The sequence below is a fragment of the Phocoena sinus genome, chromosome 8 (assembly GCF_008692025.1).
Source record: "Phocoena sinus isolate mPhoSin1 chromosome 8, mPhoSin1.pri, whole genome shotgun sequence".
NCBI lineage: Eukaryota > Metazoa > Chordata > Mammalia > Artiodactyla > Phocoenidae > Phocoena > Phocoena sinus.
The window spans coordinates 105,409,742-105,422,448 of NC_045770.1; the positions used below are offsets into that span (position 1 = coordinate 105,409,742).

At 58.0% G+C, this 12,707-nt stretch overlaps 1 protein-coding gene across 4 annotated transcripts; it reads right to left on the reverse strand.

The window, feature by feature from the left end:
• Window positions 1-671: 671 nt before the first annotated feature.
• On the reverse strand, window positions 672-11,608 carry C8H11orf24 (chromosome 8 C11orf24 homolog). 4 transcript variants are annotated; one of them, XM_032641411.1, is made up of 5 exons: window positions 11,465-11,608; window positions 8,998-9,195; window positions 4,176-4,349; window positions 2,195-3,254; window positions 672-1,099 (listed from the first exon to the last, which is right to left on the reverse strand). In XM_032641411.1, the coding sequence occupies exons 2-5, from the start codon at window positions 9,122-9,124 to the stop codon at window positions 772-774; spliced, it is 1,689 nt and encodes a 562-aa protein (XP_032497302.1). In that variant the 5' UTR covers window positions 9,125-9,195; window positions 11,465-11,608; the 3' UTR covers window positions 672-771. The 4 variants fall into 4 exon arrangements, with proteins under 4 accessions (XP_032497302.1, XP_032497304.1, XP_032497303.1 ...); XM_032641413.1 differs by adding an exon at window positions 10,496-10,777 and having other exon boundaries at window positions 672-3,254; window positions 11,465-11,588; XM_032641412.1 differs by adding an exon at window positions 10,496-10,781 and having other exon boundaries at window positions 672-3,254; window positions 11,465-11,588.
• Between the last annotated feature and the right edge of the window lie 1,099 nt (window positions 11,609-12,707).

Here is a 12,707-nt window from a genome sequence, read left to right on the forward strand (position 1 = left end):
GCTGGGGCAGAGGGACAGGCAGGCCCCGTGACACTCCACGCCCCCATTCCTTGGAGGTAGGAGTGCCAGGCAGAGGCCCCTGGTCACAGGCTAAGGATGAAAGCCAGCCCTGCGGGTTGCCCCTTGTCCTACACCCCTGGAGAGGAACAAGCCACCCAGTGTTCCATGGCTCACGGGGGTCTAAGGCTCTGTCTCTATTGGTTGAGACCCCACCAGCCAGGGTGTGGAGCCTGCCCTTGACAGGCGGCTGGGGTGATGCTGGCAGAGGAAAAGGGCACCCCCTAAATCCCCCCGATTCTCCACTCTGTGCAGAGCTGCCTGACCCGGGCAGCAGGTGGCCTCTCAGACTCAAGGACAACAGATCTGGCCTGGAGATCAGTGAGGCTGACACTTTCTCAGCCACAGTCAGCGCCAGCACCTGTGATCACACGGCAGATGGGCCCAGGTGTACGACGGGTCGGCTAGGGCAGGGAGAAACACAGGTGCATAGACTGCTTGGAGCCTAGCTGTCAGGACACACAGCATAGCTGTTGGGGAGGGAAAGGGGTCTGCTGGGCCCCCTGAACCAACCAGTGAGAAAAGGTGGGCTGGGGAAACCTGGGATGGAGCTAGAAAACTGGTGAAGACCGTTCCCATCCCTCCTCCCTACTCTCGTAAGTTATTTCAAATGGTTTGGGAGTTCACTACCATTGTCTTTTATTATGCGCCATTTGAAATCCTTTTTGGGGGAGGCAGAATTTCAATAAGAGGAAGTGGACACGCAGGCCTGGCTCAGGAGATTTCTGTGATGGGGAAACTGGAGTCTCCAGGTAGAACGGTCTCCTCCTCGGGGTTCAGAGTAGTTGAGAAAGCAAGAGTCAACTCCCCACCTGGAATCGCTCCAGGCAGCATGCCCCTGGGGGCCGTGACAGACAGACAGTCTCCCCATCGCCCAGGTAAAGCAGCTGAGTCCACAACACGCCACACTTGCTCCGGGTCACACAGCTGGTGGCTGCATACCTGGCCTGGGAACGCAGCCTCACGTGCTGCCCGCCAGCTCTCTTGCCTCCCTCCGGCTGGTAAGCAGATGAAGCTAGAATGCCAAGTGCAGCCCCGGCGGCTGTAAAACAAAATAGTTAAGGAAAGAGCTGGACTCTGGCCCTCAGTGGGTAAGTTAGGTCTCCTCTGCCTCAGTGGCCCCGCCTTTAAAATGGGGATCAGAGCCCTGATCTCCTGGGGCGGGGGTGAGGGCTGAATGAGTTTCGTGCATGAAACACAAGGACAGCGTGTGACACGGGACAAGCACAGTGTGGGCGCCGAGGGCCGTTGCGGACATGAGGCCTGGCCCCGGGGCAATCGTGCCGCTGAGGACAGGGCCCTGGGCTCACTCGGGCCTAGCGCGCCCCTGGGTTCCGGGGTGACCTGGAGCGAGGTGCTAGTGATGACTATCCCACGGCAGCAGCGTATTGGGTTTCCACTCGGCCAGGGCACACCGTGAGCTGTGTGGGGTCACCTAGAGCCTGGCCTGGGCAGGTCCCGCCGACCCGGCCATGCTGTGTAGCTCAGGTGTGGTTTACATGTTGCATTCGGCTCTCGTGCCCAAACCAGGCTTCACGCGTCCGCCACCTCTCAGTGCTGAAAAAGGTGGGTTAGAGGAAGGGGCCCCACCTCCACGCGGTGCCAGAGACCCTCAAAGGCTGGGCTTCCTCCCACCCAGGTTGGGGCAGGTTTGGGCCTAAGAGCGAAGCCCAGGAGAGCGGCACAGACACAGCAGATGGCCAGGGCCTCGTGTTACATTCAACGTTTACAAGAACACACCCTGTCACATGCATCTCGAAAAGGCTCCCCGGCCGCCATGGGGGGAGGGGGCAGGACGCAGCCCACACAAACGGGGAGACAGGGTCTGAGCGGAAAGGGTCATTGCTTTAATTCAGGTCGGGACCCACCCCGGGGCCGCCCACCCCACCCCAAGGCAGAATCACTGCCTGCTCGTGATCGTTACAAAAATAAATATGAAAAAAGCAGCAACTCTTTAGTGATCGTGGAATTAATCGGACAACGATTAAATGTGTTTAAGCGAATGGCACGTCTCGTAAATTGCACCAAAAGAATCTGGAAGCACTTGGTTTGGCCTCAGAGGCAACATGGAAGGAGGGGAAGGGCCCAGCCCCAGGCCCGCCGAGCGCCCTCCCCTCACATCTCTGAGTCGGCGTACATGCCGTTGATGAGATAATCCACCTGCGTGTAGTCCTTCCTCTTGTAGCTCTCGTAGGCCTGCAGGGCAAACAGAACCAGGACTGTGATGAAGAGGGTGACCCCCAGCAAGAGCACTGCCAGGAGAAAACTTTTGTTCACTGGGGACTGGGCCAGGGGCTCGCTGGAGACCACCAGGTACCGGCCTTGGGTGCTGAGCTGGCACGAGTCTGTGGCTGGCACCTTGGAGTCCCCTGAGCTCCCAGGGGTCGGCCCCATGGAAGCAGTACCAGGCACGGCTTCAGGCTCGCCCTGCTCCGGCGTCTGAGTGGTGCCTGGCCTCGTAGCCCCCGGCATGGATGTGACGGGGCTGGGCCGTGTCGGGGGGGCCAGGCTGGAGTGAGGGGCAGGTGCTGGCGCTGTGCTGGCAGCCGGGTGGGGGGCCTTGGTCGTGGTCCCCACTGTCATGGATGCGGAAGCCGAAGAGGGGGAGGCGGGTTCTGGGGTTGTGTTGAGGAGGGTGGGCGCAGGCCTACTTGCTGCGTCAGCCGCAGTCCGGGCCGTCGGCGCCTGGACGGTGGGGCCCTGTGTGGGCGCGTTAAGTGTTTGGGGACTCAGGGGCACTGTGGGGCTGGCTGTGGCACGGCCGGAGATGTGCCCGGGACGATCGTGCGAGCCCAAGGGGCCGCTTACACTTGCCAGGGCCGCAGCAGCTGTGGGAGCACCCGTGGCCGGCGTGGGTGTCGTGTGCGTCACTGGCCCAGACAGTGTGCCGCTGCCAGGCGCCCGCGTGTGGGGTGAGGACGGGGTCCGCCAGTCAGACGCCGCGACAGGCGGCGTGGGCACCCCGGAGGTGGCTCCGTCAGGGGTCCCTTTTGCCGTCGCTGACGCGCCTGCCTCTGTCCTGTGCGTTGTCCCTGCTGTGACCGCAGGAGAGGGGGGGTTGCCTCCCCAAATCCCTCTGGTCAACGTGATGGGAGAAGGTGTCACCGAGGTCATTCTTGCAGACGTTTCATTCAAGACTCTTGTAATGGTTTCCACGGATGAGTTTTGTTCTGAATTCTCCAGCGTCTTGTTGAGGACTGAGTACCATTAGGGTCAGAAAAGGGAGGAAAAGATATGATCACCTTCAACCCTGTGCAGGTGGATCATTCAAAGACTGTCTTAATTTCCGGCCCGTGGGGCTGGCTGGGGAGGCTGTGTGGTGCCTTGCTTCTTAGCCCGGCAAACACATTTCCCTCTCATCTCCTCCCTGCACACATCTGGCCCGCAGCCCATCACAGAGGCGCTCAGCACTTTGATTTAAAATCTCCTTTGTGCTCTCTGAACCCCAAGCCCATGAAAGGCTTCAGAGCTTCATTTTTTTTTTTTTCTTTTTTTTTTTGCGGTACGCGGGCCTCTCACTGCTGTGGCCCCTCCCATTGCGGAGCACAGACTCTGGACATGCAGGCTCAGTGGCCATGGCTCACGGGCCCAGCCACTCTGCGGCACGTGGGATCCTCCAGGACCGGGGCACGAACCCGCGTCCCCTGTATCTGCAAGCGGACTCTCAACCACTGTGCCACCAGGGAAGCCCCCAGAGCTTCATTTTTTGATCCAGTTCTCAAAATATCATAATCTCTCGCATTACAGGTGTGATTCGCCATTAAAAAAACCTATCCAACACACACCCAGGTTTACACAGCAGATAAACCGTTGCCCAGATATTCACACCATGCAAGAATTCTTGGCTTTATGATCGGATTCAAAGCAGGATTCCTGGAGAAGAATAGTGTCTGGCACAGAGGAGAAGCGCAACTAAATATGTGATGTGTAGATCAACAAACTCCCCAATAAAGACTAGGTTTATGGAAGGAATGAAATTTTGCAAGGCCAAGTAAGTCACCCTCTCAAGGCTCAGAGGCCAGGTCCCATGTTGGCCCAACAGGCCTTCGCCGCCCAGCCCCCGGGAGCTCCGGGGCCCCTGCAGGCCCGTCCAGCAGTCAAATGGCTTTCTCACTTACGTGGATGCTGGGCTGTCAGGTGGCTTTCAGATAAGGACCAAGAGGAAACCCAGATGAGCACGAGGGCTGTCCACATCTTGCAGGTGAGCTGGCAGCAAGGCTGGGCAGTGCCCGAGGCTCCCAGCCTGCCGTTCCTCAGGCTGCTAACAGTTCCCTGCTGCTCGGCTGAGGAACCTAAGGTCAAGAAGGAAGGCATCTGGTCAGTGACGCACGGGCCACAGGCCTGGCAACGCGCCGGCTGTGGAGTGTTCCGAGAGGTCCCACGGTGCAAACCCAGCCAGATGTTTCCCCTGGGGCCTGGCATTCAGGAAGAGCATTCAGGAACAGTGTCTCAGCCATGTGTTCAGGGAGCCACCCAGTGCCTGCTCTGACGGGTTTATAGCACTTCTTAACCCAATCTCACTATGTATCTTACTATCCCAGCTCAGAGTTCAGAGTATGAAAGAGCAGCAGAGAGGGGGGCCAAGGCTTCCTCCTCAACTTCTCTGTGGCCTCTGCAGGGCCCAGAGCGCTTCTCTGCACCCGTGACAGCTGACCACATGGAGAGATTCCACTTAGCCAGCCATCCACCACCCATCACCCATCCACTGCCCATCACCCACCCATCCATCCATTCACCCATCCATCACCCATCACCCATCACCCATCCACCCATCATCCACCCATCCACCATCCACCCATAACCCACCCACTGCCCATCACCCATCCACCCATCACCCACCCATCCATCCATCCACCCAACACCTACCCATCCATCCATCCACCCATCTATCACCCATCACCCACCCATCCACCCATCCATCCATCCATACACCCATCCACCACCCATCACCCATCCCCGTCACCCGTCCATCCATCCATCCACCCATCACCCACCCATCCATCCATCCACCCATCACCCACCCATCCACCCATCCATCCATTCATACACCCATCCACCACCCATCACCCATCCCCGTCACCCGTCCATCCATCCATCCACCCATCACCCATCCACCGCCCATCACCCATCCACCCATCACCCATCCCCCTGTCACCCGTCCATCCATCCATCCGCCCATCACCCATCCACCCATCACCCATCCACCCATCACCCACCCATCCATCCATTCACCCATCACCCACCCATCCACCCATCCATCCATTCATACACCCATCCACCACCCATCACCCATCCCCCTGTCACCCGTCCATCCATCCATCCACCCATCACCCATCCACCGCCCATCACCCATCCACCCATCACCCATCCCCCTGTCACCAGTCCATCCATCCATCCACCCATCACCCATCCACCGCCCATCACCCATCCACCCATCACCCACCCATCCATCCATCCACCCAACACCTACCCATCCATCCATCCACCCATCTATCACCCATCACCCACCCATCCACCCATCCATCCATCCATACACCCATCCACCACCCATCACCCATCCCCCTGTCACCCGTCCATCCATCCATCCACCCATCACCCATCCACCGCCCATCACCCATCCACCCATCACCCATCCACCGCCCATCACCCATCCACCCATCACCCATCCCCCTGTCACCCGTCCATCCATCCATCCACCCATCACCCATCCACCGCCCATCACCCATCCACCCATCACCCACCCATCCATCCATCCACCCAACACCTACCCATCCATCCATCCACCCATCTATCACCCATCACCCACCCATCCACCCATCCATACACCCATCCACCACCCATCACCCATCCATCCATCCATCCACCCATCACCCATCCACCGCCCATCACCCATCCACCCATCACCCATCCACCCATCACCCATCCACCCATCACCCATCCCTTCGTCCAATACTCCCCGAGTGCCTGCTCATGTGCCAGGCAGTACACTCAGGACAGAAAGATGAGAGCCGCACAGCCCCCTCCTCCAGGGAGCCTGCCTCCAACGGGAGACACAGGAGAGAGGTCAGTGCAGGCTGGTGCCAGCGTAGAGGGACTAAGTCGGGAAACAGGGAGGAGATGGCACCTGGGAGGCTGCAAAGGGTCAGGTGGAGGCTGGTCCTCTGTGCAGAGGCCCCAGAGGTGGGTGGGACGGGACAGGGTGCTGCAGGGCCCACGAGGCACGGAATTCAGCTGGTGGGGGGTGGAGGCGGAGGCCAGGGAAGGTAACCTGGCTAGTAACACCTGGGCCACGTTCTGAAAGACAGTTGGGATCCACCTGGTGGGAAAGGGGTGGGGGGGCAAGTGGCAGGAGCAGCAGCTGATGACAGCAGGGCCAGAGGCCTGGGGACAGCGCAGTGAGACCTGGGCTTAAACAAGAGAGAGAGAGGCCACCACGGGGCAGTTTGGATTTTGGTGTGGGGGGAGGCGAGCCCGTGCAGGCCCGAGGCAGGGGTATGACAAGCGAGGCGTTCCAGCAAGGGGCAGCTGGGGTGGCGATGCAGGGGGCAAGGCCTGAGAAGGCTGAGAGACTCAGTAAGGGGGTTCCACGGCAGGGGACAGAGGGTGGGCTAAGTGGACCTGGTCGCAGAAGCCCTGGTGCAACTGCAGAAACTTACAGAGACGCCACGGCAGCTGAGCCTCAAGAGGACTGGCTTCCCGAGCACACAGCGCGGTCTCCCCACTCACCCCAGGTCTCTCCCACGTGCTGGCAGGCTCAGGTCCCTCACCACAGGGGAACCGAGGGGGCAGTGGCCTCAAGTGCCCCATCACTTCATGCCCTGCCGGTCCTGGGTGCGCCCTGATCCTGTTCTCAGCCCCACCCAACTGCCGGAGTCCCACGTGGCCGCCTGCGAGGCCCAGGTCCCCTTGGAAAACAGCCCAGTCACGTGCAACGAGGGCTAGTCCTGAGACTCAAACTCGACGTGGGCACAGGGCAAGCAGAGCACAGTCTGCTGGGAGCCTGAGGGCTGGCGACTCCTGGGGGTGCCTCCACAATCAGTCCTGCCCGAAGATGCCCTAGGCCCTCGGCCTTTCCCCTGGCCCTCATGGCGAAGCTCTTGGGTTCCACAGAATGTCTTGGAAGGGAGCCTTCAGGTCACCCTGAACGAAACGTCCTGACGGACTCCTCGCCTTGGCACTGATGCTAACTGCTGCTCTCCATGGCCCTGTGGCCAGGCTGCCCTCCCGCGGAGCAGGGCAGGCTCACTGGCTTCCCAGCAGCCCCAAGGGTCACCTTCAAGCGTCCCCATCCTGGGCCTGCTCCATCTGCCATGCCACAGCTGCCAGAAAGATCTTTGTAACCCACAAAGCTGACGCTGCCTCCAATGCTTAAACCCCCTGCTCTCCCAGGATAAATCCTAAGCTCCTTAACATGGCGAGGCCGCCTTCAAAGTCTGACCCGCGGCCTCTCCCCTGTGAGCCCACCCTCGCCAGACACGTGAAATACCGGCAGTTCCTGGCCCAGCCCGGCCCCCTCGAGGAGCACTTCCAGCCCTGCTGGCGGCCACGCGAAAGCAGTCCCCGTGCGGCATAAAGGGGCATCTAGAGGTGGCTTTCTTTCTCCTGTGAGCAGCGGGGGCTCTTGCAAAGTGGCCCCATGACTGGAAAAACCCTTTTGAGCACAAACTCTGCTGGAAGGCTGGGCACTCCCCTCCCCCATGCTTCTAATCCCTTCGTGAGAGTCACTAACTTTAGTTTAGCTTCATGGCGTACTCTCCCGCCAAAACTGTCCATAAGAGCTCCTGGTGCCTTACAGGTTTAAAAAGGTTCCCCAGCCCTACAAACCACAGATTTGCATCTGTTTTCTCCAGAGCAAAAGGAATTCTTTGTTCTGACTGAAACAGAGGGGGTGGGGTGGGGAGAGAAGAAACAGACCAATGTCATGAGGGGGAAGGACTGAACCAGGGAGGTTTCAGGCACAGAGAGCTCCCACTCCCCCCACATTAGCTGAAGTAAATGCAGCTGGGCTCTCCGTAAATAAGTGCATTTAAATGACTCTCTCTTTGTCCAGTCACGTCCACTGAATGCATTAAAAATGCCACCACTGAGCCGAACATGCTCCCCAAGTCTGAGCCCTGGATCTGACAGGGGCTTCCTGAATGCACCCCAGGCTTTCCACTGCCACCTCACTACAAACCTCCAGAGCAGAGTCAGGAAACTTTTTCCTATAGAGAGCCAGATAGCAGATATTTTAGATTTTTGTGGGCCATACGGTCTGTCTTAGCTACTCAAGTCTGCAAAAGCAGTCGTGGACCATAGGTATGTGATGGGTGTGGCCGGGTCCCGATAAAACTTTATTTACAAAAACAGGCAGCGGGCACAGACGTGGCCCACAGGCCACAGTTTGCCACCCCCGCCTCTGGCGCTTCAGAGCTGATGCTCCAGCGAAGGCAGGAGGAACTGATTCCAGGGCCTGAATGGGTTTCCGCCTTCCCATCCAGTCCTTCATCCTGGAACAGACACGGGCCGTCCCACTTTTGGTCCAGGGACAGACTCTAGTCAGTCTCCTCCCAGGGCCCCTTCTGCTCGGAGGCGCCCCCTCCGCACGCCGCATCAGTGAGATGCAGCACCCCTGCCCGTGCAGTGAGGGGCTCCCATAGTATCGTGGTCTCATGACACGAGGCCCAGAGAGAACCTCACAGAAACAGAAGACGGCCCAGAGGACCACACGGTTCCCATACCTGCCTGGGGACCCCCCACCAGGGCCACCCAAGAAGGCAGAAGCTCTGACGGTGAAATGCCACAGACCGGGCCTCCTGCACACTGGACGGCTTGGCCCTCTGAGGTTCACTGTCTTTCCTTTGCCCACCCTGTCCCTGCAAAGCCCCCTCGGGGCCCTTTTCGGGCTCACTGTCCTGTCACTGAGCAGGTAGCCCTGCCTGCAGGGCTTTGGACACTCACGAGAGGCAGCTGCTCGGGGCGTGTGCCCAGGCTGGGCCATCTTCCTCGGGGGGCTGAGGGCTTGACACTGTGCGCTTGTCGGGCGAGGTTTGGCTCTGCAGGAGGCGAGGACGGCTTTGAAGGGCATTCCCAGGCCATGGCACGCTTTGTGGCACACGTGGGATCCAGGCAGATGCTCCACTCTGGTAGAAGATGCATCTACGGTTTGAAAAAGAATAAACGCTCCTTAGAAAAAGCATGGGGGGGAAATCCAGTGAGGAGGGAGGCATTTTTCTAGTGTAAACTCAGGAGGAGATGAAAGAAACTCAGCACCTCCTAGAGTGACAGATATGTGTAGGTGGTGATGCCTGAGAACCACCACGGAGGGGCCTGCTCTCTATCACACACGCATATGTGCATAGGTACACGTGCATATGCATGCGGTCACACGCGCACACACGCACTCGTATCCATGTGCACATGGCAACACCTGCGTGCACACTGCCATGTGTGTACACGTGCAATCATACACAGTTACATACATGAGGTGAGCGTGTGCATGGAGCATCTCTCTAAAGCTATCTCAGGAAACTCCACTGGTCGCTCAGGAGACCTCTGCTGGATGCCGTCACGGTCTCTTCCCTCAGCCAGTGGGGCTGGTGATCACTCCCACAGAGACAGGAATTGGCCGCTGTGCGGAGTCAAGAACAGGCCCTCGTGCTGTCACTTCATCTCTCTGGTATGGTCCTGACTCTGCTTTCCAACAGCGTATTCTAAATGTCAAGATTCCCACGTGGGGGCCTGTGCTAATCTAAGTTGACTCACAACGGACAAAGCATTAACAAGACTCAGAATCAGTCCCCCCTGAAAAGGCTTTAGTGAGCCTTAAATGAGGGTCTGGCCAGTTATCCTCGTGATCTGGTGCAGAGTGGCTGGGCAGATCAAGGTCTCAGAAAGAAGAGACCCCTGTGCAGGAAGGGAATAAGCCAGAAGGACTAAGTGTTGAGTAGGAGAGCAGGGCAGGTGGAAAGACAGGAGGTTAGGCTGCTGCTGGGAGTTCCCATTTTCAGGGGTCAGCCCCTCACAAGTTCTGCAGGGAAGGGGCCGCACCCCACTAGCCAGGCAACCCTATATTAGAAAGGCACCCTCAGAATGTGGCTCTGGGTGCCAACTTCATGACCTTCTCTGGTCCTTGACTTTGTGCTACCTCTCAACATCTCCCATTTCCAATTTCTTATGCTCCCAACCTTGGCTTGACTTTTAACTTTTATGAAACCGTTTGTTATATGCAGGGTGCTGTGTGCAGGTTACCTGATATCAGACTCCAAATTGCTTAATTCCTTTTTCCTGGGCTCAGCACAAGTGTTGCCCGCCACATTCCATCACACTAGTAACTTATTTATCAGCGGCAACGTGGTCCCAGTCCCTACACCGAGCTGGAGAAACTATACATACCGAGGGACAGGAATTGCGGAAGCAAGTACAGGGCAAACCACAGATACCTGCCCTGACACGTCACCTGGCTGAACTTTGGTATCACGACACAAGACTTGTGGGTTCGTGTATACAGACATTGTCCTGTGGTCCAAAGGAAGTGTCTCTGTGGCAGATGGGAACCCAGAGCACTGGAGAGCGTCTTAACTACATCGCTTCCTTCCAGGTTTTTGGAATTTTTGGTCTCAGGCTAAATGCTGATCAAGAGGCTAGTTTTTGCTGGCAGTCTGGGTAGATTTGACATTCCTTTGTCCATTAGGCAAGTCTGGCATATAAGCTGAACATCTGTATTGAAATTTTAGAGATGCTTCCTCCAGGGAGGAAAAAAAAACACAACATTATTAAAGGCAGATTTCTAAGTAGATATTTATGTCTTACGGCAAACCATGGATTCCGCATACTAGCCTAACAGCTAATTCCACACACTAACTAGCCACCCAGACTCACCTGGAGGAGGCGAGCAGGTAAATGTAAATGCACAACACCCTCCCAGGTAGAGCGGGCTTGGGGGAGGCCTGGGTCGCCTAAAGGGCCAACTCTTTCTTTGAGGGTAACTCTTCCTGGGGCCCAGCCTTGGCCGGGCAGGACCCTTTAGCTCCCCACCCATCCGGGAGTGTCCCAACTTCCCTCTCCTCCGCTCCCAAACTGGAGCGACCCGGGTCTCTTCTCTGGTTTGGGATCCCCTTAAGCCCTCCTCCTGTCTCCCGCCTCTTGGTCTCCCACCCATGCTCCTTCCGAGTCTGGGCCCCCAACTGACTCCTTCCGTTCTTTCCTCTCCTGCAATTCCTCACCTCCAGTCGTCACCAGCTTGCATTCTATGTCCCCATTCATCTTTTCTCTTGTCCCGCTCCTCTGCCTCTCGTGGCCCCATCGCCCCCTCCTCTGCCTCTCGTGCTCCCATGCACCCCTCCTGTCCCCACCTCCCTCTCTCAGCCCCAAGCCGGCTCAGGCAGCCTTGACAACAGCACCGCGGACAACAGCGAGGGCCCCTTACCCGGGCGTGGCAGGCCTGCGGCGGCCCGGAGGCCCTCGGGCGGCGGGGAAGCGGCCGCCGTCCGGCGTGCGGACGTGGCGTGCACCGGAGCAGCGCGACCGCAAGGCAAGACTGCTCAGGGCAGCCGCCCCAGCTCTGGCCCCGCCCGGACCGCCCCGGAGGTGACGTCACGGGAGGGCGGGTCCTGGAGGGCGGGGCAGCGTCGGCCGAAGCCGGGAGCCGCCCAGCGGCTCCAGGCGCTGCAGGAGGCGAGCCGGAAGCGAGGGGCGTGGCTGTACCCAGGGCCCCCGCCCACCGCGGAACGGTCCAGCTACGTCTGGAGAGCGGCTGGAAGCGGCTATTTCGGGCAGGTCTCTGCCGGAAGTGGTGGTTCCTGCCGCTTGTCTCACAGTCTGTGGACACTGCCCTGTAGCGACCGAGGTACCGGGGCTGGGTGATCTCAGACCTACCCCGACGGCGTGACCCTGCCACATGCCCTCCCTCATCCCTCCGACTTTATCCAGCCGGGGGGCGGGGGGGCCTGCGCTGGGAGTAAGCCATAGTCGGGATGGCCGCCAGCGTGTTTTGAGTGCTTACTCGTGCCAAGACCTGGGCTTGGTTGGGTGATTTAACTCTGCAATAGCACTGTGACGCGCTTCGCACCCGTTTTACAGATGCTGAAACTGAGGCTCACAGAATGTTTCTTAATTGTGAGATGTGAATAACAGTGGGGCAAAACGGAGTATAGAGGAAAGCGAATGGGACTTGACCTTCATTAGGTATAGGCTTTGGGGGACTTCCCTGGTGGTCCAGTGGTTAAGAATCTGCCTTCCAATGCAGGGGAACTCGGGTTCGTCCGTGGTGGGGGAACTAAGATCCCACATGCCGCAGGGCAACTAAGCTGGCAGGCTCTAGAGTCGGAGCGCCACAACTAGAGAGAAGACGGCGCGCTGCAACGAAGGATTCCTCATGCCACAAAGACCGCAACCTGACGCAGCCAAATAAATAAATAACTATTTAAAAAAAAAAGAAAGCGTGTATTAAAAAACAACAACAACAAAAAAGAAATAGGCTTTGAGGGGAGGGAGGGGGATGGACTGGGAGTTTGGGGTTGGTGGATGCAAACAATTACATTTAGAATGGATAAACAACAAGGTCCTACTGTAAGCACAGGGAACTATCCAGTCTCCTGGGATAAACCATAATGGAAAAGAATACTTTAAAAAGTATATATATGTATAACTGAGTCACTTCCCTGTACAGC

Excerpts from the sequence above, each read along its gene's own strand:
- C8H11orf24 (XM_032641411.1), bottom strand. The coding sequence starts at position 9,124 with ATGCCCTTCAAAGCCGTCCTCGCCTCCTGCAGAGCCAAACCTCGCCCG. Across the intron at positions 4,350-8,997 it reads GCCCCGAGCAGCTGCCTCTC|GTTCCTCAGCCGAGCAGCAG; the intron begins GTGAGTGTCCAA and ends TCTTGACCTTAG. Across the intron at positions 1,100-2,194 it reads GATTATCTCATCAACGGCAT|CCGCCGGGGCTGCACTTGGC; the intron begins GTACGCCGACTC and ends TTTGTTTTACAG.